The sequence below is a fragment of the Engystomops pustulosus genome, chromosome 2 (assembly GCF_040894005.1).
Source record: "Engystomops pustulosus chromosome 2, aEngPut4.maternal, whole genome shotgun sequence".
NCBI classification, from domain to species: domain Eukaryota; kingdom Metazoa; phylum Chordata; class Amphibia; order Anura; family Leptodactylidae; genus Engystomops; species Engystomops pustulosus.
The window spans coordinates 110,549,272-110,576,782 of record NC_092412.1 but is presented as its reverse complement, the minus strand read 5'-3'; the positions used below and the strand labels follow the sequence as shown (position 1 = coordinate 110,576,782).

Here is a 27,511-nt window from a genome sequence, read left to right as displayed (position 1 = left end):
TACTCTATATCTTTTTTCAACTTTCCCATTACTTTTCTTTCTTTTCTAACATAACAATAGGACACTTGAACTGAGCGTTTTTCAAGGGGAAGCACAACTCTAAGAATATTAATAAAGAAAAAGACGGTTTTATAGAATAGCTGGACAGGAATTCAGATCCATGTACTGTACTGTACTATTAGAATTAACATTACTTATGGCACTTTTTAAAGTTACATGACAATGTTGAGTTGTATTCTGTAGATAATAAATATTAAAGGGGTATTCCAGAAATCAGCATAATTCATATACAAATGGGTCCTTAAAAGAAATGGCATTGCGTTTTGTTATATTCATTTATTTATAGCATTTTGTGTTTTTGTATCAGTCGTTCATATTCCCGGAATACCCCTTTAAGGTCCCTGGGAAACATGCAGTTTTTTGTTGTCTGAAGTGCACTTTTCAGTTCAATATGGTTGACATTGCTGCTCTTATTGTTTTCCTTGGAGGGTTTTATCACAAGCAAGTCATAAATACTGCTGCTAAGGAAGCTATAGTATAAAGAGATAATGGATGTCAATGTGAGAGTGGAACCGACCAAATCTCTATATAGAAGTCAACAATCTTTTCAATGTTTCTGGCTTAAAGGGGCTTTGCCACAACAGCCTTTACTGTAAAATTCTCACAAAATGCTATAAATGATGATGGAAAGGGTTAACAGTAAATAATATTGTGTTGCTGGGCCAGAGGATTCAGTTTTCATGGCAGTTTCATACATTTCCCGTAATGCCTTGCTTGTATCCCTTTCTATAACATTTGATTATCTAATGCTAGGTCCAGAGGGGGAAAATGGAAGCAAGACCTGTTCCTAAAAAACAAAACATTGTGTCACCTCAGCCAGTGAAACTGTATTTTTTATTTTGGCCAAATAGTGGAAACCAAGCGAGACCAGTGAAGCTTTAAAAACGAGAGGTGGGGATTAGTAAGTATCAATTGCTTTTTGTATATTTTTCTTTTTTTACATTTTTAGGTCACATGTAAATTGTGATGAACTTTTATCCTCGCTGTCCCATATGAGATATGTGCATGGAAAGTATCTTTTTCTCACTATTAGGCAGGTGATAAACTTGAATATTAGTTGTGGCGTCTAAGAAGCTGTGCACATTTAAAATGTCATAATGAGGTCATTTACAACCTGCTTCTCTTTACCCAATAATTAGGTCTTAGGGCACAGAAATCACGGACTAGTGTCCTAGTATTAATGGGTTACCTTTAGATTGTTTTTTTATTATATAGCCTGAAGATAAAACATAGCAAGGCAATAAAATGAATGAAAATACAAAAACAAGTAAAACACAGTTTAAAGATATTTTAGCATTTCATCTTTACATGTATCATTATTTTCTATGAGTATTTACATTTTGCATCTACACATTTTCATGAAATTTTTAAACATAAGAACATTTTCCATGGAAACAAGGTTGATCTTTTTCCGTGTTAGGCTTTTTGTGTTGCATTGCAGCATAGAACATCAATTGATTTCCTCACTAAAAGGCCTTATTGGTGGCCACGGTCAATAGATGAGCATATCATTGTCTTAATCAGCAAACGGGAGATTGACCTCTGTTTGACAGTATAGTTCAAAGTAGAATTAAAAAAAAAAAAAACCTTAAGGATGGAAATGAAACATCACTGCAAAACTAAAATCTAGTTTACTCTAGGCAAAGATAATCTGTTTTTAAATAGAGCAAAACTATTTGCAAACTAGAGTTTTTTGAACAAGTTAATTATCGTTTTGTTACTGGAACAATTGAAGTCAGCAGAGTGTTCTGTTGCAGTTTGCCATTACATTTAGCTTACCTCTCAGTCTAAGCAAACATTGGTGGTAGCTGCTACAGCTTAATAATCTTAACAGTTTGCCACATTGATTTATGTTAATGTACCATATCATTTAATTAAGCAAACCAGCCTATCATGCATTGAGCCTTTAGGGACTATGCATACTCAGGCTGACATTCCTTATGAACCGTGAGCATAAACTATATATAATTTATTTCCGTATACAGGACATTGATGAAAGGTATTTCACACTAAATCATTTTTGTTTCCTGTTCTATCATGTATTTAAAAATTATATTCTAGGGTTTATTCGCAGAATTTTATCATCAGATAAGGTTTCTACTCCATTGGGGTCTCCGATACATGCCCATTACTATTGTTATGGTGACAATGAAGGTGATGAAAATTCTTATGCAAATACATTGCAACAATATAGCCAACTCTAATATTAATATGACAACACACTATTTCCTTATTAAATAGAAGAAAATGAATGCATTTGGTTCAGGATTGATATATTCATAAGTATTCAGTACACAGCACTTGCTCTCAGCTCATTCATTTTTATTATACTTGACTGGCCAAAAGACAGATTTGGACTGTTCCTTGTTCACAAAATGCATGTAAAGCAATAACTTTACAACTAAAATACAAGATTCAAGAGCTCGGAAGAAGAGCAACACAATCGAGACAAGTTTTACTGAATATCATGAGAAAAGCTGCCAGCATTGGCTTGACAAAACTGGTACCTGGGTCTTTGAAGTGTAGAGAGATCAAGGCTTTCTTCCTCACAGTGATGCCAGCCAGGGAAGTGAGAATGTAGATCACGCTGATACTTCTGCGTTTTGGTGATTGCTGCGTCTTGTATAACTCCTGAGCTGTGAAATATGCATTTCCCTTTATTTAACTTGTTACAAGCCTTTTGGCACAGCAATGCAGTATGATATATATAGTACAATCATAATGTACACATCCAATCATAGAAGTTAAACATATAAAGATGCTACATACAGTGTGTTCAAATAAAATCTACTTTCAAAATAAAGCATGATAAGCCAGGGTCACTCATAGATCCAGGCACAGTGACTTTGGTAATCTTTTTGTATTAGTTATCCATGGCCTCTTTCCTTCTAAAATCAACTTTCAAAATTATGCTAAAGCACTAAGAAGCAAGTCTTACTCTCCCATCTTCTCCGTTGGAATTTCCCCCCTCCCTCTGAATGCTGTAATCTCACATGGTGGGAGAGAAGTTCTCCTGCACTTTGTAACAGCCTGTGAATCAATAGCACAAGAGTCCTCATAATCAATTTTGAAAGTTGACTTTAGAAGAAAAGAGGCTATAGGAAACAAATAAGAAGATTACCACAGTCACGTTGCCTGCATTTATGACTAAGTGTCCATGGTTTATGCTTGATTTTGATAGCAGATTTCCTTTAAATATTCAGTTATTTATAGGGCAGATTTATCATTGTGTCTCTAGTTCCACCAATAAAACTGTCAAACATGCTGTAGACCACAATCATTAAGGGTTTTAGACAGTTTTACGGGCAAAAACTAAGCTAAAAAATAGAATGTACAAACAGATTTATCATTCAGCATGATACACTTTCAAAATTGTGAATGGTGAAGTTTAAAGTGGTTTGCCAATTTACTTCATGTTTTTGTAATGTGTGTGTAAGTGTGGGGGGCAGGATATTAGGTAATTTCCAAATATATATCTATTAAAAGTTCTGCAGCACTTGATAAGTAAAGTGAAGCCTCCTGTCTTTTACCTCATCAGCCAGACATTCCTGACCATAAAATGGCTGCAGATTATTGATTATTCATGGACAGTGATGGATCACATGACCCTCCATCTGCGGCCATTTTATGGTCAGCAATGTCTGGCTGATAAACTATAAGACAGGAGGCTTCAGTTTACATATCAATTAAGCAAAGCAGAACTTTTAATAGATGTATATTGGTAACTTACTTAAAGTCCTGCCCCCACACACACACACACTTACAAAACACATGAGGTAAAGTGGCCAACCCCTTTAAGGCTGTTTGTCTAATTGTCTAGTTTACAACTTTGTGAACTTTCAATATCTTCCCCATTGTGTATGATTAAAAGTAATGAACACATCTTTATCCAGAGATCAGAACTGCAATGTTGACAGTAAAATATGATATAGTATATTATGTTGTCACCAAATGAGAATTAATATTGTCCTTGATATGTTTCACTTCATATCCAAGTGCACTAACAAACTAACAGAGAATAAGTCAATTTTGGAATTAACAGAAAACCCGTTAACATAATTAACCCTTTCACGACAGACCAATCTAAATATACATTAGCCATTTGTGAAGGGGTGTATGGCGACGGCTCATAGACCTAGCCCTCTCCTTACTTTGCTTAGGTGTTGCCGTCAAACCTGGGTTTAAGTACCCTAGGAGGTCTTAAATAATAGTAAAAAAAAGTTTTAAAAAATATGAAAAAAATGAATTAAAGTTCAAATTTAAAAAAAGTTCAAATCACATCTCTCTCCTCAGAACACACAAATAAATAAATAAACAAGTAGAATTCCAAATATTTATATTTTTATATCGTCAGCTGTCAACCCCGTAGTAGAAAATAGCATCTAAAAGTCAGAACTACCACTTATTCGCCATTTTGCCGCCAATAAAAATTTGAATAGCAATTTGAATTTTTACAGTTGTAAAAATTGTTTCAATTAAATCATTTTACAGCTTCCCAGTACATTGCACAGAATATTAAATGCTGTCACTAGAAAGAACAATTGTCTTGCAAATAACAAGCTCTTATATGGCTTGAGAGGAGGGAAAACTGGAAATGCAAAAAAAAAAAAATTAAAAACTTGGTCTTGGTGGGGTGAAATTTCACATACAGAGCCAGAACTATTAAACTAGCTACACCTGTTTTCTGTTTGACTTTGTACTACAAAGAACGTCTTTGGAACTTGCACATGTTTTTAAAAAGTGTCTGCACCAGACAAGATAGAAAAACCTGCACCCAAGGGACATGTTAGTGCTTAGATGGAGTTTGCGACACATTTAATACAGAGACTCAACAGAATTATGTCACACGGTGTATGTTAAACTATAGCAATCCCAGCTAATTGAAGACCATGCACCAGTATTCAATAATCTGGCGCACCCTACACCTTCTTGAGGCAAAGTGCACTTAATGCAGTTTGCCTCACATTTGATAAATCTTGGCCAATATGTTTTGCACTTATGATGCACAATAATGACCATCTTCACTGACATCTTCACTATTTCATTCACGATCAAATTGTGGAGGGCCTGTGTGGCCAGGTTCCCGCTGGTATCCCAGTGTTCTCCTATGCAATCTTTCTTACACACCCCTCTTATGCAACAGGCCGGGGTTGGGCAGGAAATTAAACCCTGGCATGAGAAGGGATTGTTTAGATTCGCAGACATAGTAGACTACTGAGATAGGAAGATTTTGCCCTTTCCTGCCTTGCAGAATAAATTCCATCTCCCACAAGCGGCCAATTTCCACTATATTCGAATTAGGCACTTCTTACAGTCCCTGAGCAGTACTGAGATGGTTTCGGCTCCCATGACGTTTGAGCACATTTGCAAAACCGCTACCCACACCTCTGGTCTTATATCAGATATCTATATGATGCTATTACACCCAAGTTCAGATGACCCTATCGCACACCCATACATGGCCAAGTGGGAGAGCATAGTGGGGGGACCAATATCCCAAGACACATGGCAGCTGATTTGGAATAGAGCAGCTAAAACCTCCTTGTGTGCTACACATAAGGAGAATCAGTACAAGCTGATGTTACAGTGGTATCACACCCCATCCTTGTTACACAGATTATTTCCGGACATGCCGGATACCTGCTGGCGATGTGGCTCGTCAACACATCTTCTGGATGTGTCCATTGGTGCAGCCTTTCTGGCAGGAGGCAAAGTCTCTCCTCCGGGAGGTCGTAGCGGTGGACATTCCACTCTCCCTATTGTATTACTTGCTGAATGTCTCTCCTCAGCCCATGGCCAAGACGGCTACAAAACTGAGCTTGCATATACTCACAGCTGCGAGGTGCCTGATAGCGCAATTCTGGAAAAGGCAGGCCCCTCCCTCCCGAATGGACCTACTCTCTAGGGTAAGGGAAATACGCAGTATGGAACATCTGACTGCCTCCTTGAATAATCGTATCCCATTGTTCGACAAAACTTGGGAACGTTGGGATCGCTATTGGATGGAAGAGCGGGCAGGAGGAGGAGAGTGAGGTGGTCACCCCTTTTGTTTCTACCCAAGTGTTAATTGTTATCATGGTGAGTTTGTCTGACTGTCTTTTGTTGGTGCCCCCCCCCCCCAACCCTTCTAGACCGATTGGGCATGGAGTTGATGCTGTCCTTGGTAATTGGTCGTATGCCAGGAAAACATTGCACTGTCAGGCTTTACACCCCATTATGCAGATGGGGAAAGTTGAGCTGTTAATATCTTTTTGGACAAAACCTGTCTTTCGGTTGTATTATTATTGAAAAACTTCAATGTGAATTACGTGCATGTTAACTTTCTTTTTGTTATATTTCTTTGGAAATTGATAATAAAAATACAATTATATATAAAAAAAGATGAAACATGAAGAGTGGAAAGCTTGTGTCACAAAATTTTAATTTACATTTTAACCCCTTAACAACCAGACCCTTTTTCATTTTTGAGGTTTCATTTTTTACTCCCCACCTTCAAAAATCCATAGCTTTTTTATTTTTCCATGTAAGGAGCTGTGTGAGGGCTTGTTTTCTGTGTAACAGAATTATAGTGACAGCATTTAATATTACATGCAGTGTACTAGGAAGCGGGAAAAAAAATCCAAATGCAGTGAAATTGGTGAACAAATGCATTTGTGCCATTTTCTTGTGGGCTTGGTTTTTATGGCTTTCTTTGTGCACCCAAAATGACATATCTACTTTATTATTTGGGTCAGCACGATCACGGGGATACCAAATTTATATTGGTTTTATAATTTTTTTTATATATTTACAAAAATTATAACCTGTACAAAAGAAAATTAATTTTGCCATCTTCTGGCACCGAAAGCTTTTTCATACTTCAGTATATGAGGCTGTGGGTAGACTGTATGACCTTTTAATCACCTTTTATTGATTTTTTTTTATATTTTGTAAAATGGCAAAAAAGTTGCATTTTCGAAATTGGTCGCTTTTTTCCATCACAGCGTTAAATTCTGGGAATAACCATTATTATATTTTGACACAGCTGAAATTTTGAGACACCTCAATACCTAATATGTTTATGATATTTACAGTTTTTTATATTTATATGAGTTTTAAGGTGGGGTGATTTTAATTTTTATGTTTTTTTTAATTTCATTTTTTAAAACTTTTTTTATTTTATTTTTTTTTTTACTATTTTTCAGACCCCCTAGGGTACTTTAACCCTAGGTTGTCTGATTGATCCCACCATACACTGCCATTCTACAGTATGGCAGTATATAGGGATTTGCTACATAATCTATTATATTGTGCAAATCATACAATGTAATAAATGTGTTAAAACGAGACAGCCTTAGGTCCTTGTATGACCCAAGGCTGTCATAGTAACAGATTACCACTTCCCGATGACGTCACGGGGAGTGACAATTTAAACCAATCAGATTTTTAATGCTAGCAGCAATTGCAAGAGTTACTGGTGGGTGTTTGCTGCAATGTGCAGCAAACAATCACCAGCTATGGGCTCAGCCCATCAGCCATCTCCAAACACCCGCAGCCAACCTGTGACATAGTAATATGTCACATGCCATTAAGGGGTTAAGTCATAAAACCTCAGTCTGGTGCCTGGTGACCCCAGGAGACATGGAATTAAAAAAAAATGGTCCAAGGTCTATTGAAACCATTTCACACCTGCAAGACAATGTTCATCATGGACCTAGGGTCAAAGGCAGGGAAGGGAATTTTTATTTTTACACTGCACCTCCGTGTAGTAAATATTTGAAATTTAATGAGTCTCCACTTGTAGTCTTTAAAGAACTTAACCTCCTGAAGGAAAATGCTACTGGTATTATTGTCAAGTAATCTTATAGCTAATTGGGTTGTCTGTATTTTGGGTTTCTAAATTTTACCTTCTTATTTAATAAGTAAAGTATAGGTGGTAGCACCAAAAGGTTTAAGCTTAAGGTGCTGGCCACTAGGAGAGTAGAAGTTAGGGTAAAAAAAAGCCATCTTGTTTAGGTGGATGGCATTTTATGTACTAAATTGTAAGGCTGCCTAGCATAAATGCTGATGTGACCTGAGAGTGGGGGGGGGTTGTCACAGGAGGCATCATTGATTTATTTTAGGGGTAAAGGTAAATCTAGTTTTATTTTTTAACTCCCTTCTTGCAGTATGAGACATTTTTATATAAACTTGAAACATTTTAAAATGAAAATTAATTCTTACTTTTCTGTAAATAGTTTACAGTTACAGGCGGTCCCCTACTTAAGAACACCTGACTTAAAGACAACCCCTAGTTACAAACGGACCTCTGCTAATTGATAATTTACTGTACTTTATCCCTAGGCTACAAAAAACAGCAATAACAGTTATTAAAGGTGTCTGCAATTAAGCTTTATTGTTAATCCTGGTTCTTATGACAATCCAACATTTTTAAAATCCAATTGTCACGGAGACCAAAAAAAATTTGTTTGGAGTTACAATTATAAAATATAGAGTTCTGACTTACATCCAAATTCAATGTAAGAACAAACCTACAGAACCTAACTTGTACGTAACCCGGGGACTGCCTGTATTTGATACATACAAGTCAGTCACCTTTTTATATAATCAAAAAATAGACTCCAAAAATAATAACAAGAATAAAGTATTTACATCCATTTTTCTAAACTTTTGTACATCTGTGTCAGTAATTATATTCACCTACATGAAGCCATTATTGGTTTTCAAATACTGAAATATCTCAGCTTTAGGCAGATTGAATGTTATACACATTATTGGCAGTGATATTCAATTAATTGATCCATCCAGAGGCCATTAATTAAAAGCCCACTACAGTATATGATACTCAGAAATGCCATCTGCTCATTCTCTTGGCAGAGTTCATAATGCTTTGGCATACACTCTGAATACTTCATGATCTTATACAGTAGAGCACACATGAAAAGATAAGATTATATAATCACATGACTAATATGCTTGTATCTTCTAATCTAAGTTTTAAGCCTTGAACACTAGATTAAGTGATTTTTCCAATCTGCAAGACATTTACACATAGATTTAAGACACAGTTAACAGTGACATATGATTCAGTTGCCCCGATATACATCCGTCTTTCCAGCAAAGATTGAATCAAAAGCATTTCATTACCCTGTACTCATGTCATATATCAAGTAAATACAGAATATGAGGTGGAGAAGAAAAAATTGTGGGGGATTTCTTAGAGCCAGGCGCCAATTAGTATGCACAAAAAAGGGGGGGAGGGAGGTAATGGAGTGGAGTTGCAGCGTCACGCCCAAAAGCTGGATGTGGATCCAGTTGTAGTGTGCAGAAATAGAGAGAAAAAGGACGGGGTTGATTAGTGAGACGCGCTACATCCAAGATGTAATATTGATTCTTTTTATTGGAATAATGACTACGCGTTTCAACGCCGTACTGGCGTCTTCATCAGGTCAAACACTGCAGGGGATCCTGCTGTATTTGGGGCAGGTGCTTTGCTGCCTAAGTGTCTGAACCGCTGCGTTCAGTGTAGCAGGAGAGAGGGCTGCGTGCTGTTTCTGGCGCGGGATGGACAGAATATGGCACACATAAAGGTGTTAGTTGGCCAAAGTTTTCACCAAATGTTATGGTTCTTCATGTCAACTGTCTTTGATAAGGTAACTAATCTGACCTAGTGTTCTGTCAGCAACATATGCCCCAACATATCCCATGTACAGGCTGCATGTAGGAAATGATATTAGTCTGATGACAGAAAGAAGTTAAAAGAAATCTACCATCAAATCAAACATGATAAACCAAGTGCACTTACTCACAGATCTGGTAAGTCTGTGAAGCTACAGCATGGAGGGGCTCAGGGAAACACCCTAGTAGACTCCCAGTAGACTTTCGTTATACAATTTGATTTTAGAAGGAAAGGGGCAAAATAACAAATTAGATTACCATAGTTACGTGCCTGGATCTATGAGTAAGTGTCCCTGGTTTATCATGATTGATTTTGATGGTAAATCTTCTCTAAGAGGAGACATGTCCCCATGGAAATGTAGGTAGGGCAGGGTAAGCTTATCAGATCCTTCATAGTGATCTATTTGCATGTAGAGCATAAAAGAATATGATGTGCTGTGCAGATTGATGTATAGTCTATGGAAACAGATTCAATAAAACTTGCCATTTCTTCATGTGTATATCTCTTCTATTTCTGTGCTTTTAACATTAGCTGAGACAGGGGGTGGCCTGCCTGGCCACCACGCTTTTGTGCTTAAGTATGTTACTTGAGTCAGAGAAGCTTCATCTTGAAATAGTTTTGAGGCATGGAGTTGGAATCTACCAAATATTTATGACATGTCTTGAAGTGGATTTGAAAACATATATGAACTATTATTCAGTAAAAAAATATTAAACCTCTTTCCCTCTTTCAAGCAATTGCACTTTCTTAAAAGTGCATTTAGTACTGTCCACTGAAATCAAACTCTATTCAATGATGCAGTCGCCAATGGAAAAACACTAAAGCCATACTGATGCCCCCCTGCTTTGCCCCCGGTTCTGCACATTGTGGCTTAACAATAATATCTGGACCCTGGGTCCTATCATAGCTGCAGCCAATCACTGATGTAGCAGATCATGGTTACATCCTACCATGACAGGACCTTGGGTCGAAACATAATTTCTTTTTTTTTTTTGGGGGGGGGGGGGTTGGAAAAGCATTATGAACAGAGCATTGCCACTTGTACTTTAATATGCATGCTCTTTAAATGGAAAACCCTTTAACACATTAACACAGGTAAAAAAAAATCCGTCATTGTGTATGTTTATGAACAGGTTTTAGAAATGCAACTTGACAATATCATATAGGGATAACTAACAGTACATCAGCAATAATGCAAACTATGTGAATCATCTGTCAATACACATCACAAAATTTCCACTTTCCCAATACTTTGTTTCCCACATATCCTGACAACTTTTGACATTATTCACTAATGCCTAATGCATTCGATTTTTTGTCTTTTAAATACTATTCATAGTAAACTAAGTAATGAGTTAACCAAGTCAGAGTAGTTTTATTGCCTTAGGCACCTCTTTACTTTTCTCTAAAGAAAGAATAAAGCATCCATACGGAAGCATCCATATTCTGATGTAATTAAAAGCATATATACAATGCAGAGAACAGAGACCAATGCTTTTAAATATGATTTAATGGATCAAATATTGACACAAATGGATGAAGTTATTTTTGTGAATATGCCATTAGCTGTCTGCATTTATTTCCTGTTATTCATTCCTGGGTAACAGTATCTCAGTGCATTTTATCTATACAAAAGTTGCATAACTATTATATGTAAACTTTCATTTTCTGAGACTAAGTGGAACAAAACCTTTGAACCTATATTTTTATATTTCGCAGAAATGAATATGTCAGGTGTTAATACAGGCGGTCCCCTACTTAAGGACACCCGACTTACAGACAACCCATAGTTACAGACAGACCCCTCTGACCTCTGGTGAAGCTTTCTGAATGCTTTGCTATAGACCCAGACTGTAATGATCAGCTGTAAGGTGTCTGTAATGAAGCTTTATTGATAATCCTTGGTCCAATTACAGCAAAAAATGTTCAATCTCCAATTGTCAATGAGGCCAATTTTTTTTTTTGTCTGGAACTACAATTATAAAATATACAGTTTCGACTTACATACAAATTCAACTTAAGAACAAACCTCCAGACCCTATCTTGTACGTAACCCGGGGACTGCCTGTAGTAAACTTTGGAATATACTTCATTATTACTGACGCGCGCCGTTAATAGTACTGCACACGTCGGGTGCGGGTACATGGAGAGGGCTCCCGGGCTGAGCCCTCTCCATAGCTGCTAAGTCTTTGCTGCATATTATCCCGCTGATCGCCGCCAGCAGCTTCAAAAAGAAGGCGGCGCATGGGCGGCAATCAGTCGTCATTACAGCCTCGGGTCTTCCAAAGTCCCGAGGTTGTCTTGTTTATTATATTAAAATATAATAACTTTTTTACTGCGTTTAACCTCGTAACGGAAAACAGCGCCTGAAGTTGAAAATGGCCCTTTTTTGCTATTTTGAAAAAATTTTTAAAATTCAATAAAAAGTGATAAAAAGGTTGATGATCTCTAAGAAGATTTAGATTATCCAGAGACTGCCTATAAAAATGTAAATCACTTTATAAGGTTCCTTTATCTCTTCATCACTGTCAGTGGAGTACAGAACAGAAACATGATTTAAATATTTAAACAAACTTAAATAAGGAAGAAAGGCACTGGAACAATTTCCCTTAATACAGTATATTATACAGCATATTATACAGTTATTTATTATTATCTACATTATTCATGTATGCAATTTTGTTGAAGATTCAGTTTTAATTTAAATGCTAAATTCTACCAGTATCTCAAATTTAACACCTGACAAGGATGCTAAATTTGTTAATAACTATGTATATAACAATGTATTTTAGAGAATAAAAAGCATAATAATAAATAGCATAAAAATGCTTCATTTAAGTGGTCTGGTGTGCACTATATGTGAAGAGAGTCATATGGCATATGTTCAGCCATTATTTTATTCCCTTCTATGAGACCTCCAATAGAAATCTCTGGTAGCCCTGTAGAAGTCAATGGAACAGTGGTAGAACTTGTGCACCATGACTGTTTACATGGGATACTTGAAAGTCCTCATTCTTGTGATTTCTGAAATTAGACAACAATACCATAGCAGGTGGCTGAGCTGTTAGTGCCAATAGTGATATAGTAAATTTAATTTATTTAGGATATCCTGTGCATATTGTGTGCATATGGCCATATTAAAGTTTGTGTTGTTGCATAATGATTTACATTTTCATTGGCTCCATTTTGGAGCAAAATTTGCTCATTGCTGGTTTAACCCCTTCAGGACATAACCAGTTTATAGCTTAAGGCTCAGCCCCATTTTTTGTATTCTGACTTGCATTGCTTTGTATGGTTCTAACTTTTGAACTATTTTATTTATCAGAGCAATTTTGAGATCGTTTTTTCATCACATGGTATACTTCATTTTAGTGGTAAATTTTGCCATTTTCAAAATTCGAAAACATCTCATTTTCAGGAAGATAGTTTTAAGACCTGAATAATTAGCAAAATAACATTTCCCATATGCCTACTTTAAGTTTTCATAATTTTGTAAATGTCTGGAAAATTTTATATCTTGTGGCTTACGAATTGCACATCGGTTCTGAGATTGCAGAATTGACTTTTTGTGGGATAATTATTGTTTTTAATGAATAAAATGTCAGAAATAGCTTTTAGGAAGATTGTTAACCCCTTGAGATCTTCATAGTGATTAAAAGTAAATGGAGATGAAATGTAGAATTATCTTATTTTGTCAGTTTTACGTTGATTTAACCCTAAAATTTACACATTTCAAAAAGGTATAAAAAGAAAACCAATCTTAAAATTTGTTTATCAATTGTTGCTGCACTTTTGTGCACCATTTTACGTCTTAGAGAGATATTTAACAGGTGTCTGTGCTAAGATTGTGTCGCACGTGATAGTTTTTGGCGAAGCTGCGCTGGATTCCATGCCACACAAATCGGGGAGCATGCCGTCAGACCATCTGACTGATTCGGACTGCGCGTGGGATTTAACTTTCAAATTGTGTTGAAAGCCTTATCACTTACATTCGCCACAAAATAGAAGGTGAGCTCTGTCGGACCTGAGCGGGGAAGCGACACATGCAGGATATCGGGCGCATCTTAGCGAATCGCTACACAGTGCATTATCGTCGGACAATGCACTTTCGTTGAACTCCGAGAACAGAGTAAATGTGCCCCATTTTTGGGGGTGTGGAGGAGTAGAAAAGCAATAGTTATCTAATTGATTTTTTACTTAATTTTTTATGGTGTTCAACTTTTTTTATTCTATGGGTTAATACAATTATGGGGATACCACACTTAGATACACATACAAAGACAGCCTACTGACAGCCCTGCACATGGGTGCATCTGCAACCCGGGATATGCCCCAACTGGGGGAGAGACCCCCAGCATGCAGTTTAAATGCATTTTACCTGTTGAACACCCACAATCAGAGCTCACTCCAACTGCGGATGTTACACTGGGGTATCAGCTGTTAGTCACACAAGTTGTCGGATTTATCTAATGCTGAGTGTTAAAGCCTAGCACCCTGTGTCCGATATGTCGGACACAGCATACTAAGAGGTAACCTTATATACATCACAAAGAGGAGAGAACAAGATTTATAACATGTGATCTTAATTTTTTGGTTAGAAACAATTATGATGACATAAGATTTTTTAACCCCTGCATAACCAGCCTGTTTTGGTTCAAGAAGTCCAGGCAATTTTTTTTACTTTTTCATTACTTACCTTTAACAAGCCATAGCTTTTTAGTAATTTTAGCCATAATAGCCATGTTTATGCTTTGAAAGTTGAGTACATTTTTTTAATTAACCCTATTTTAAGGTAAAATAACATAAATAACAATATTATATTATTCTTCCAGTCAGTAGAATTCTTGAGACATCAAATTTGTATATATCTTTTTAATAACTTTTTTGAGTTTATCAAAAGCATGATAAAAAAAAAACAAAGCATGACTTAAAAAAACAAAAGTTTTCATTTCACTAAATTTCAAGACACATAATAATTGTATTTTTCCAAGAGGCCGTGTTGGGGCAACTTTTTGCAGGACAACTTGTCCTGGATATTGGATAACTCTGGCACCATCAAAGCTGGCAGCGACATTTAAATTCCAGCCATGACATCATTGGGGAGCAGCAACCCCTCTCAGCAAATGGCAGCGTGCATGTGCAGGAGGCATTTAAATCAATGTGGCCGGTGCACATGTAAAGTGGCAGGTACATTTGAGTAAGTGTTAGATCATGGCAGTGCCAGCTTACTGGTTGGAGGTGAGCAAAATGCAACCTTCTGACTGACGTTTGGGTACAGGTACATGAACCGCAAAGTTCGGCCCAGACCCAAATTTTGTGGTCTACTCAGCACTGTTAACGAGTTAATGGGAGATTCAAATACCTGAATGAAGGAGATTATCTATAAAATCATATGTTGGAAATGAGGACAATGGTTCACATGTCTGGGGGTAAAAAAGTCTGGCACATGTTCCTAATTTTATTCCTACCCCCCAAAAAAAACAGGATTGCAGTTGGAAAGTTGTTGTCACGGGTGGTCCCCCATATCGCGGGCTTACCCGTGCTGCCCAGCCCCTGCCAGCGCATCTCACCTGGCCTGGCTCCCTCCGCGGTCCGCACGCATCCCCGACTGCTAGGGCGTGCACATGGCTCCTTCTCGAGATTTAAAGGGCCATCGCGCCATTAATTGGCACTGGCCATATTGCCCAATTCTATATAAGCCTGCCTCTTCCTGCAAGCCCTGCCGTATCTGTGCCTCACAGCCTGAGAGAAAGCTTTACTGCGATTAGCCTGCGTTCCTGTGTCTCCTGCATTCCTGTGTCCCTCCGTGTTCCCGTGTACCAGTGATCCTCCGTGCTGCTGTCCTGTGTGCTGTGTTCCCGTACCCCTCTGCTTGGACCTCCTGTTGATGACCCCGGATTGAACCCTGACGTTGCATCTCTGCCGCCTGCCCCGACCCTGTGCCTGGACTTTGACCATGAGATTGATTGCCGTTCTTGTACCTCAACCTTGGCCGCCACTGCGGACAAGTCACGCCTGAAGAGCGACCTGGTGGTACCACGCTGCAGCTTGTCTAACCCGCTTTGCGGTGGGCTCTGGTGAAAACCGGGTACCACTTAGACTCCGGTCCCAGGTAGTGGCTTGAGTCATCGTCTGCAGTGGTCCAGTGGATCCACAACCCGCAAGCCTGACAGTAAGATCTGGCCATGGATCCCGCTGAGGTTCCGTCGCCCAGTCGGCCCGATCTTGCTACGATTGTGATGCATCAATCCTGGCAGATTGCCGCACAGCGCGAGCAGCTGGAGCAAGTCACTGCCATGCTGCAACAGTTGCTAACTACCCAGCATCAGCAACAGGTCCCTGAAGCTGTTCCTGCAACTCCTGCTACTCCAGCTGTCCTTTCTGCTACCGAACCCAGGCTACGTCTTTCTATGCCCGGCAAGTATGACTGGGATCCCAAGCTATGCAGGGGCTTCATCACCCAGTGTTCTCTACACATAGAGCTCATGCCGTCCCAATTCGTCATGGAGCATTCCTAGGTGGCATTTATCCTCAGCCTCCTCACCGGGAAAGCCCTGGCCTGGGCTACTCTGCTTCGGGACAGAGACGACATGGTCACTGCTACACTCGGCATTTCTGGCAGAATTCCGGTCTGTTGGAGAGTATGCCGTGCAGTTCCGTACCCTGGCCTCGGAGCTCTCTTGGAACGACTCGGACCTGTCTGCAGCTTTCAAAAAGGGGCTCTCCACCCATGTTAAAGACGCTCTGGCTGCTCGTGATCTGCCGTCCACTCTGAGTGGTCTAATCTCTCTGGCCACCCGGATAGACGTGCGATTTAGAGAGCGTGCCGGAGAGTCTCTCCTCGAGCAGCCTCAAGCTCGTCCAAGACGTCTTCCTTGCCTAGCTCCTGTCTTCCAGAGGCCGCTCCAGTACCATCTGCCGAAGAGCCCATGGAGGTGGACAGAGCCAGACTCTCTTCCCAAGAACGCAACAGGAGACGACAGGGAGACCTCTGCCTATATTGTGCGAGTCCTGAACATTTCATCAGGACGTGTCCTGTCCGTCCCCAACGTTCGGGAAATGCCACCACCTAGGGTTCTTGGGAGAAGCGTCCCTAGGTGTGTGCGAAGCTTCTCCACATTTGACCATTCCTGTGCTCCTAAGCGCTGGTACGGGCAGCCAGTTCCAAGTGTGTGCCTTCTTGGACTCCGGGTCCGTAGGAAATTTTGTGGATGTTGCACTGGTCTCGCAGCATCACATTCCAGTGATCCGCCTCGACAAGCCCCTGGTCATCTATTCGGTCAGTGGTCAGATTCTCTCTGATCCAGTCCAGTATCGCACTGAACCACTGTGCCTGCAGGTTGATGCATATGGAGAGACTGTCTTTCTACGTACTTCCCCGCTCCACTCCACTTCCCCATCCTATTGGGACTTCCGTGGCTGCAGAGACATGCACCTGTTCTTAACTGGCAGACTGGGGAGGTTCTTCGCTAGGGTCCTGGATGCCAGTCCCGCTGTCTCAGGGCTCTTCGTCCAGCCGCTACTATACCTTCCTCCTTGTCTCTCAAGTCTCTGAAGGTCTTGTCCCGGTGCTTACCTGGACTATGCTGATGTCTTCTCTGAAAAGCAAGCGTAGACCTTGCCACCGTATCATCCATACGATTGCCCTATTGAACTTCTACCAGGAACATCCCCGCCACGAGGTCGAGTTTACCCACTGTCCTTGCCTGAAACGGCGGCCATGTCGGCCTACATCAAGGAGAATCTACAAAAGGGGTTCATCCGCAAATCCTCTTCTCCTGCCGGTGCCGGATTCTTCTTTGTGGCCAAGAAAGATGGTTCTCTCTGTCCCTGCATTGACTATCGGGGCCTCAATAAGGTGACAATAAAGAACCGGTATCCATTGCCGTTAATCACGGAACTCTTTGACTGCCTCCGTGGAGCTAAAGTCTTCTCTAAATTGGACCTTAGAGGGGCCTATAATCTTTTCTGCATCCGGGAGGGCAATGAATGGAAGACCGCCTTTAACACCCGAGACAGGCACTTTGAGTACCTGGTCATGCCCTTTGGACTGTGTAATGCGCCTGCAGTGTTTCAGGAATTCGTGAACAACATTTTCAGAGAGCTGCTATACACCTGTGTCGTTGTCTACTTAGATGACATCTTGATCTTCTCTCCTGATCTGGGGCCTCATCAAGTTCTTAGGCGCCTAAGAGCCAATCGTCTCTATGATAAACTGAAGAAGTGCCAAATCCATCAGAAGAGCCTTCCGTTTCTAGGATACATAATCTCCGATAAAGGCCTACAGATGGATCCAACCAAGTTGTCTGCGGTACTTCAGTGGCCTCGCCCAGTGGGGCTTCGTGCCATACAGAGATTCCTTGGTTCTGCAAATTATTACCGGCAATTCATTCCTTACTTCTCTTCCCTCGTATCTCCCATTGTGGCCCTAACTAAAAAAGGTGCCTTCGCCTCTGCTCCTGTTCTGACGCGACCAGATTTAGAGAAACCCTTCCAACTTGAGGTTGACGCCTCCTCCGTGGGTGCTGGAGCTGTGCCCAAAGGCCGAACACTTACCTGTGGTTTCTTTTCCAGAACCTTCTCTGCGGCTGAGAGGAATTACTCCATAGGAGATCGGGAACTCTTGGCTATTAAACTCACCTTGGAAGAGTGACGCTATCTTCTGGAAGGAGCTCGTCACCCAGTCAGTGTATATTCTGACCACAAGAATCTCCTGTACCTCCAAACTGCTCAACGTCTTAATCCAAGACAAGCCCGCTGGTCCCTTTTCTTTTCACGTTTTAATTATCTTGATCCATTTTCGTCCAGCTGAGAAGACACCTGTGTCTTAAAGGCAGATGCCCTCTCACGTGCCTCTGATGTTATTGGGGAAGAACCAGCTCCTCGGCATATTATCCCTCCGGAACGGCTGGTTGTGGCTGAAGATTTTGACTTATGTTATGTATTGTTTTATAATTTGTGAACTCTTTTGTATTAAAGTGTTTACTGTAATGTTAGTCACTGTATCCTTTACAAATCCATACCCTTGTAAAATGTGTTTAGCTGTATGACTTCTAGAGATCATAGGGTATGTGTGTAGTGGGGCGCATATTGGCCAGAAATGCAATTGGTGGCAGTGTGTATTTTAAGTGTGAGGGCTGTATTAGGGGGGAATGATCAATTCTTAGTTTGGCAAATAATTGAAAGGTGAGAGCAAGATTGAGAAAGTAGAATATATTAAGTCCCACACCCAAGTCAAGTGACAAGACAGCAAAAAATGATCATTAGCATCGTTTTGAGATTGCTTTTTTGTTTTTTGTTTTTTTGTGAGGTGTTTAAAGAATATACATTTTTTTTTACTTTTACCATGACCTTCAAATATTGTGCTTAAAAACAATCGTTACCTTCCTTTACTGCCATACAAATGTATCACAATTGCTTTAAGTGTCAATGGGGGTCATTTACTAAGGGCCCGATTCACGTTTTCCCGACGTGTTACCCGAATATTTCCGATTTGCCCTGAATATTTCCCCTGAAATGCCCCGAGATTTTGGCGCACGCGATCGGATTGTGGCGCATCGGCGCTGGCATGCACGCGACAGGAATCGGGGGGTGTGACCGAACGAAAACCCGATGGATTAGGAAAAACCGCCGCATTTAAAAAAAAAAAATGTGCCGCGGAGCTTGCACTTACCTTCACTAGGATTAGGTCGGTGAACTTGAGTGCGCTCCGATGCTCTTCAGCGCAGCTGTGCCACCTGGTGGACATCGGAGGAACTGCCTTAATGAATCCCGGCCGGACCCGAATCCACTGCAGAGAACATGCCGCTGGATTGCGAATGGAACGGGTAAGTAAATCTGCCCCAATATGTATGGCTTTTTGTGAAATTTGCTAATATACTCCAATTTTCTTTGGGTATCATGTGGCTGTTAGCGAATAACACAGAGATATGTAACAATCAAGATGGTATTTGTCCAGAGTTAACATGAGGCTGCACTACTGGAAGATTTCTATCACACTTAGTTACCGATGGCACTTGATCATCACTTGAGCTAGTGCCATATTCGTGTACAAGAATTCAGGTTTACCACGACCCATCTCTGACATTTTAGTATTCATGATGCGGGAAGTGGTTAATCAGTGGTTGACCTTGAAGTGACCCTTCTCTAAAGAACATCAACTTATTAGAGTTGACATAAGATTTACAGTTTGAAGACTAAACTAAACTTGATATAGACATCATCAACCTAATATCTGGGTGAATTAAATATGTGCCAAAATGAATATTTTTCTTAATCACGTATTGTTTTTAATTAATTTATTTGCTTACAAATAATCTGAGAGGAAGAATTAAGTTAATCCAACAGAATTATTGAGAGCTGTAGATGCCAGCTACTGTCTTAAGTAATCTTCAGTATTCTGATTGAGTCCAAATCAACAGACTTATTTAAAATTCTGTTTGGCAGATTTAGAGTTCATTATCTGGACTTTTTTCTGCTGACAGGATAAGCAGTGTTGATGCTTTTTTTCCCCTTTGAAATGACATTGCTTATCAGTAGAAATGAAAGAGAGCTGTTAATACACCACACACATATCACTCACTCCACAGAATAATAGTCCAATGATTTCTGACTGAATAACTTCCTTTTACCCCAACCCTTAATTGCTGTCAATTTCTAAATAAAACTCTAGCTCACATCTGGGCTGCAATAGCAAATTAAACATTATTCTCTTAAATTGGAAGATGATTTTGTAAACCAAACTTTGCTGACCTATCTAAAAAATACTGTAACATAAAATAATTGCAATCTTCCAACAGAAACAATTTACCAACAGATGGCACAGTTCCATAATGCTACTTCCAAGTAAGATACCAAAACAAATCCGCACAAGAGTCTCTTGCATTCTGTAAACTTTCATTCAGAATTTTAAGTGGGACACTGATCAATTATCAACAGTATTAGTAATCATATTACAATCCGGAAATCCATCTACCCAATGTTGGATAGATGTTGGATAGTCTTTAAAAAAGTAAGGATTGCAAGGGAAGTCACAGGGAAAAACAATTACTATTTGCTACCACTACTTGCTAACCAGGAAATGTACATACTATCTCATTCAAATTACTAGGGGTATAGGTAAGTAGATGCACATTTAATTACCCCTGATCAAAGATAAACCCAAACAAAAGTGCTGGGTGGATTTTTTTGCATTGCAAAAGTATATACTTTTAGATAATATGCTGCATGGAGGTGTTAAGAATAGTGTGAGTTATTTGTTTTATATTGCAGGTTTTGTATGGCAAAAGCCATACAGACTTTATATTTCTGTAAGCAAGTTGTTTTGCTTATTATTTAAAGGGAACCTGTCACCAGGAATTTCCTTTTTAGCTGGTGACAGGTTCCAATAGCCTATGCTTTGCTGATTTAAAAAAATGCCTTGTCAGCATTCTGATTAATTTCAGTAGTTTTTATACTCAAGTATTAGCCGACTTGAATATAAGCCAAGGCCTCTAATTTTACCACCAAAAACTGGGAAAACCTATTGACTCAAGTATAAACAAAGGGTGGGAAATACAGCCAGCCCCCTTAAGTATACAGCCAGCCCCCTTAAGTATACACCCAGCCAGCCCCCTTAAGTATACAGCCAGCCAGCCCCCTTAGGTATACAGCCAGCCCCCTTAAGTATACAGTCAGCCAGCCCCCTTAAGTAACAGCCAGCCAGCCCCCTTTAGTATATAGCCAGCCCGCATAAAAAAAGAAACTTACATACTCACCTTCCGGCGTCCCCAATGTTTGTTGCGGCTTCCCGGTGCTTGACACGTGTCCTCTTCTGTCTTCTTTCCGCGGCTCTGCTGGCTGTTACAGCGGAAAGGAGACAGAAGAGGATGCATGTCAAGCATCGGGAAGCTGCAACAAACATCGGGGACGCCGGAAGGTGAGTATGTAAGTTTCTTTTTTTATTGACTTGTGTATAAGCCGAGGTGAGATTTTTCAGCACATTTTTTTTGCTGAAAAACTCGGCTTATACACAAGTTTATACAGTAAGTTTATTTTACATTACCTAGCTCCCTGCCAGAAGTGTATGGTGATGGTGATAGTGGGCACATCTGGTTATGTGAAGCATTCATATACAATCCATATATCATATTAACAATGAGATTCTCCTGTTTAATTAGACATGATAATTGTAGTTGGCAACTGTCATGACATGTATAAATCTCCTTTCTGTACGGCTTGTGCAAACAGGATGTATATAGCCATAATGCAGTCATGAAGGGGTTAAACACTGAATAGTACTTGTTAAGAGGGTTTTTATATTTAGGGATCTGTGTCCTAGGGTTTGGATCTGTGTATACTTTATATTGTGTTATATTATATTTATATTATATATACTGTGTATATTTATGAAGTTTGTATTTGGGGGATTGCAGTAATATTGGAGCCTTATTTTGGGATCTAGTTTGCAAAGTTTATTTATGAGAACTGAATTTAGGAGTTACTTGGTAAATTACAGGATCTCATAAGCATTGGTTGTGATTGAAGGGTGAAGCATAAATCAAATAACTAGGCCTTGACTAAGAGTGTAATGCCATAATCTTTATATATGTGCTATGCACGACCTCCTTTCTTCTAAAATCAACTATTTAAATTATACCAGTAGCCAGAAGTCTTCTGGAGGGCGTTTCAAGAGTCTTTTATCTAAAGAAATTGAAGTAATATGTAAATTTTTAATATTTGATAGATTTCCCAAGGACAGGCTCTGTTCCACGGGACTGGTGCATTACAAATGCGGTGCCAATATACAAAAAGGATCAAAAAGGGATTCTGGAAACAACAGATCTGTGAGTTTAACTTGGGTTGCAGGGAAAATATATGAGGGTTTTACTTGAAACACTATCCTGGATGATCTCACTTTACATAACATTAAAACCAACAAGGGTTAAGCCCCTTAATGACCAGGCCCCTTTTTCATTTTTGCATTTTCATTTTTGACTCCCCAACTTCAAAAATCCATAACTTTTTTTGTTTTTCGAAGAGCTCTGTGAAGGCTTGTTTTCTGCGAAAGAAATTGCACTTCATAGTGATGGTATTTAATATTCCATGTCTTGTGCTGGGAAGCAGGAAAAAATTCCAAATGCAGTAAAATTGGTGAAAAATGCATTTGCACCATTTTCTTGTGGGTTTGCTTTTTACAGCTTTCTTTGTGTGCCCCAAATGACATGTCTCATTTAATCACAGGTCAGAACGATCACAGGGATACTTAGTTTATTTAGGTTTTATAATGTTTTCATACATTTACATAAAATGAAAACCTCCTGTACAAAAAAAATCTTCATTTTGCCATTCTCTGGTGCTAATAACTTTTTCATACTTCAGTGTATGGAGTCAGTGTGTGGTGTGTCACGGGTGGTCCCGCGACCCATATCACGGGCTCACCCGTGCCTCTTGCTCCCCGCAGGCGCTGCGCCAGCACGTTATAGCTCTCCCCGCTCTGGAGTCCCGGCCTCGCTCCGTGTGCGCGCGTCCCCGTAACCTTAGGGCGCGTGCGCGGCAGCTTTAGAAGATTTAAAGGGCCAGCGCGTCATTAATTGGCGCTGGCCATTTCCCATGAGGCTGTTTATACCTGCCTCTCCCATCTAACCCTGCCGGATCTTTGTGCCTCACAGCCTTAGAGAAAGCTCTGTTGCGATTTGCCTGTGTTCCAGTGTCTCCTGCGTTCCAGTGTCTCCTGCGTTCCTGAGGTCCTGCGTTCCTGACTCCCTCCGTGTTCCTGTGTTACCTGAGCTCCTCCGTTTTCCTCCGTACCCTTCTGCTTGGATCTCCTGTTGCTGACCCCGGATTGGCCTTTGACATTGCATCTCTGCTGCCTGCCCTGACCCTGTGCCTGGACTGTGACCTCGAGTTTGACTGCTGTTTCTGTACTTCAACCTTGGCCGCCACTGCAGACAAGTCACGCCTGAGGAACGACCTGATGGTACCACGCTGCAGCTTGTCTAACCCGCTTTGCGGCGGGCTCTGGTGAAAACCGGGTACCACTTAGACTCCGGTCCCAGGTAGTGGCTTGAGTCATCGTCTGCAGTGGTCCAGAGGATCCACATCCCGCAAGCCTGACATGGTGTCATTTTTTGCAACTTTTTGATGATGTATTTATATTTTGTAAAATAGCAAAAAAGTGACATTTTCGACTTTGGGCGCTATTTTCCATTATGTGGATAAACACCACGAATACAGCAACGATACCTAAAATTTTAATTACTTTTACAGTTTATTTATATTTATATCACTTCTAGGCAAAGGATTTAAATTTTCGCTTTTTGTTTGGCCAATCTATTTGTGCTCTGGCTTCACAGGCTGTTACACTGATCAGGAGCACGTCTCACCCTTCCGCCAGCTTCCTCGACATATGTTAAAAATTAATTACCTCCATCCCCAGTCATTTTATGGACAGGAATGGCTAGTGAGGTAAAAGATATTTTGGAATTAGGAGCTTTACTTTATAGTGTATAACTTTTAATATAAATATATTGGTAAATTTTATCATGTCCAACCCCACGCTAATATGTAGTTGGCCAACCCCTTTAAAGCTAGTACAATAAGCGAGGTATTTATGGGCTATATCTGATAGAACTAAAAAGTGAAGAACTTGCACATTTTAGCATGTGAGGCCTGAGAACAAAATAAGTGTCTGGCAGCATAAAGCTGATGGATTCTGCAAGCTATAAAACATAACTATAATCTCTAAATATTACTCTTCATCTAATTATACAGTATAAATTTTTTAATATATTCATGGTCTAAGCCAAGCGTTACACCTTTTAACTATGCATCCGAGATCTAAAATTAGATTTAATTAAGTAATATATCAGTTTGCAGCAATAGCTTAGTTTATAGCTAAAAACTTCTTAGCATTCTCAACCCAAAAATCAACCCAAAGAGCAAGAAATTAATGTTAGTGCTGTCAAGGTTTTATTACCTATTGCTCTGGTCAAGTAACCTCTGAAGCAAAACTTGAAAACATTCATCAAATAGGTGAAATGCATATTGGTGTAGTGCCTACAACATGGTTCAAATACAAATCAAAATATAAAATATGATGCCATTAATAAGTAGGTTTTTTTCCTTCTTTAGCAAAATGGCATTATAGTGTCTTAAAAAACAGGAGTTGATTTGCCAAGCTATAGTACTATAGTGTACTATAGTAAAGTTGAAGCTTATAATAGGTGCATTATTATATCATGTTCTCAGATATTCATTAATTTCTCGTATTGTAGATAGCACAATTATATTAAAAGAAAAAATGGGATAGAAGACAAGCGCATCTACTATAGTATTTTAGACACTGCTGAGAATATATCAATAATGAATGCAAGCTCATCTTCTTTGGTTGTGATATAGTCACAACCACATTCCTAGCATGTAGACCAATCGGGCAGCCTGTGGTGAAACCCCTTGACACCTTCTAGACCGTGGCAGTCCCATAGAAATTATTGTTATCTTGTCCAGGGAACAAAAGATAAGTTAAATGATCAGAATAAATGTCCTTTCTGTTAGAAGGAGCAGGAAGGAGGAGCTGTACAGGAGCACAAAGATGGGGACTAAGAGCTGAGCAGTCTGCAGCACAGACAAGTCACACATTGGGGCAGATTTATCAAGTGTCTGAAAGTCAGAATATTTCCTGTTGCCCATGGCAACCAATCACAGCTCCCCTTTAAAATATTCATGAGCACTTGTAAAATGAAAGCCGAGCTGTGATTGGTTGCCATGGGCAACTAGAAATATTCTGACTTTCAGACACTTGATAAATCTGCCCCATTGCCTTTTGAAATGCATTCAAACCAAAGCTCTACCTCTGGGACTACACAGAGGATTCTGTCAGGTTGCAAGGTAAGTTTTAACACACAATTATATAGTAATGCATATGCTTAGAGAAAGCATATGCATATGTGTTTTTTTTGTCCCTTTGATATCTGGATTTTGAAAATTTTAAGCTGTTTTAAGCATAATCAATAAAGCTTCACTACAGGTAGCTTACAGATGATTATTGCAGCCTGGGACAAAGCATCCAGAGAGCTTCACCAGAGAACTCTGCCCAATTCACCGGCAAAATGGATGGGCAAGGGATCCTGCACCGTGCCTGTGCCTGTGAATAAAAATATTTTTTATTCTATGTTATTACAACCTTACCGACACTTTATGAAACTATTGCAGTGAGTATCAGTAGGGGGTTAAGAAATTATACTAGCACAATTCTTTTGCAAATATTAAACCATCTTTTGGAATTTATCTTTCATTTTAGTTAACCTTGTGTTGCGTTGCTTGCCCCCTTCCCTCTTTATGTGCTAATGCCTGCTGCATCTTTGCTTCAAATCATTTTTGCTCTACATATCTTTGCTCTGTGCTTGAACCACTAACCAGCTGTGTGTCTATGTATTGCAACTTTTATGAACTAATCAAGATGAGGAGCAGCGGGACTTGGCGGGAATATTCAGGGTGTATACTGTTGTCCGCTTATAACTAGGATTATTGCTTATCCCAGCCCTGTGTTTGAACAACTAACACTCAGCTGTGTGTTCCATATATTGGAACCCTTGTGAGCTTATCAAGTTGAGGAGTAGCGGGACTTGGCCGGATCATTCAGCATGTATAGAGTTGCTTGTTTATAAACAAGACATTGTTGCATACTTCTGCCTTGTGCTTGAACAACTAACACTCAGCCATGTGTTCCATAGAAAAAACTGTGGTAGCCGGAGCACATGTTATAAATTCAAAACATCGCTTTATTAAATATCCATTAAAAAGCACACATTGAGTGCATGGACGGTGCAGGTTACAGAGGCAAAAAAACCTACGCGTTTCAGCTCACTGCGGAGCCTTAATCATGGTATGCACTGCAACATTAAAAACAAACCTTTAAACCCTAAGGTACACCTGAACAATTAGTGGCTGCCGACATCACATCCGGCAACATAGGCGTCGACACAACAGTTAGCTTGTGTAAAGTTTGTGTAAAGTTTACAAAAAGTTAACTTGTATAAAGTTTACATAAGAAATGTAGACATAAATGTATAGAAGATATATCTAAGATACATACACTTGTAATGGATATTTAATAAAGCGATGTTTTGAATTTATAACATGTGCTCCGGCTACCACAGTTTTTTCCTTGGATTACTCTATTTGCCAGACGCCGTTGCAGCACCTGCTTTGGAGAACCCCGACATCCAGACCTGCCAAGGGAAATGTGAGTGTACTCTTTTTTTGGACCATGTGTTCCATATATTGCAACCTCTGTGATCTAATCAAGCTTCGGAGTAGCGGGACTTGGCAGGTTCATTCAGCATGTATACTTCTGTCTGCTTATAACTTACATATCTTTGCTTATCTCTACTCTGTGTTTAAATAACTGATATTCAGCTGTTTGTTCCATATATCGCAACTCCTGTAAACCAATCAAGCTGAGGAATAGCGGGACTTGGCGGGATCACTCAGTGTGTATACAGTTGTCCGCTTATAACTTGTATATTTTTGTATATCTTTGCTTTGTGCTTGAATAATTAACACTTGGCTGTGTGTTTCATATACTGTAACCCCTATGAACTAACTAAGCTGAGGAGTAGCGAGACCAGGCGGGATTATTAAGTATATATACTGTTGTCTGCTTAGTATCCGCTTATTTTTGTATGTTTTTGCTTTGTGCTTGGACAACTAACACTCAGCTGTGTGTCCAATATATTGTAATCCTTAGGTATTAACTAAGCTGAGAAGTAGAGGGATCTGGCGGTATCATTCATCGTATACACTGTAGTTCGC

The 27,511-nt window shown here is 39.7% G+C and overlaps 1 protein-coding gene across 5 annotated transcripts in view; it reads right to left on the bottom strand.

The window, feature by feature from the left end:
- FRMPD4 (FERM and PDZ domain containing 4) overlaps positions 1 to 27,511 on the bottom strand; it is a 265,339-nt gene that overhangs the window by 202,299 nt on the left and 35,529 nt on the right. For 4 of the 5 annotated variants that reach the window (XM_072135945.1, XM_072135948.1, XM_072135951.1 and 1 more), the window contains exon 2: positions 2,568 to 2,696. The exons of the other annotated variant lie outside the window; for it this stretch is intronic. In XM_072135945.1, coding sequence (XP_071992046.1) covers positions 2,568 to 2,696 — 129 coding nt within the window. The remainder of the gene's footprint in view (positions 1 to 2,567; positions 2,697 to 27,511) is intronic. 5 annotated transcript variants of the gene reach the window in all.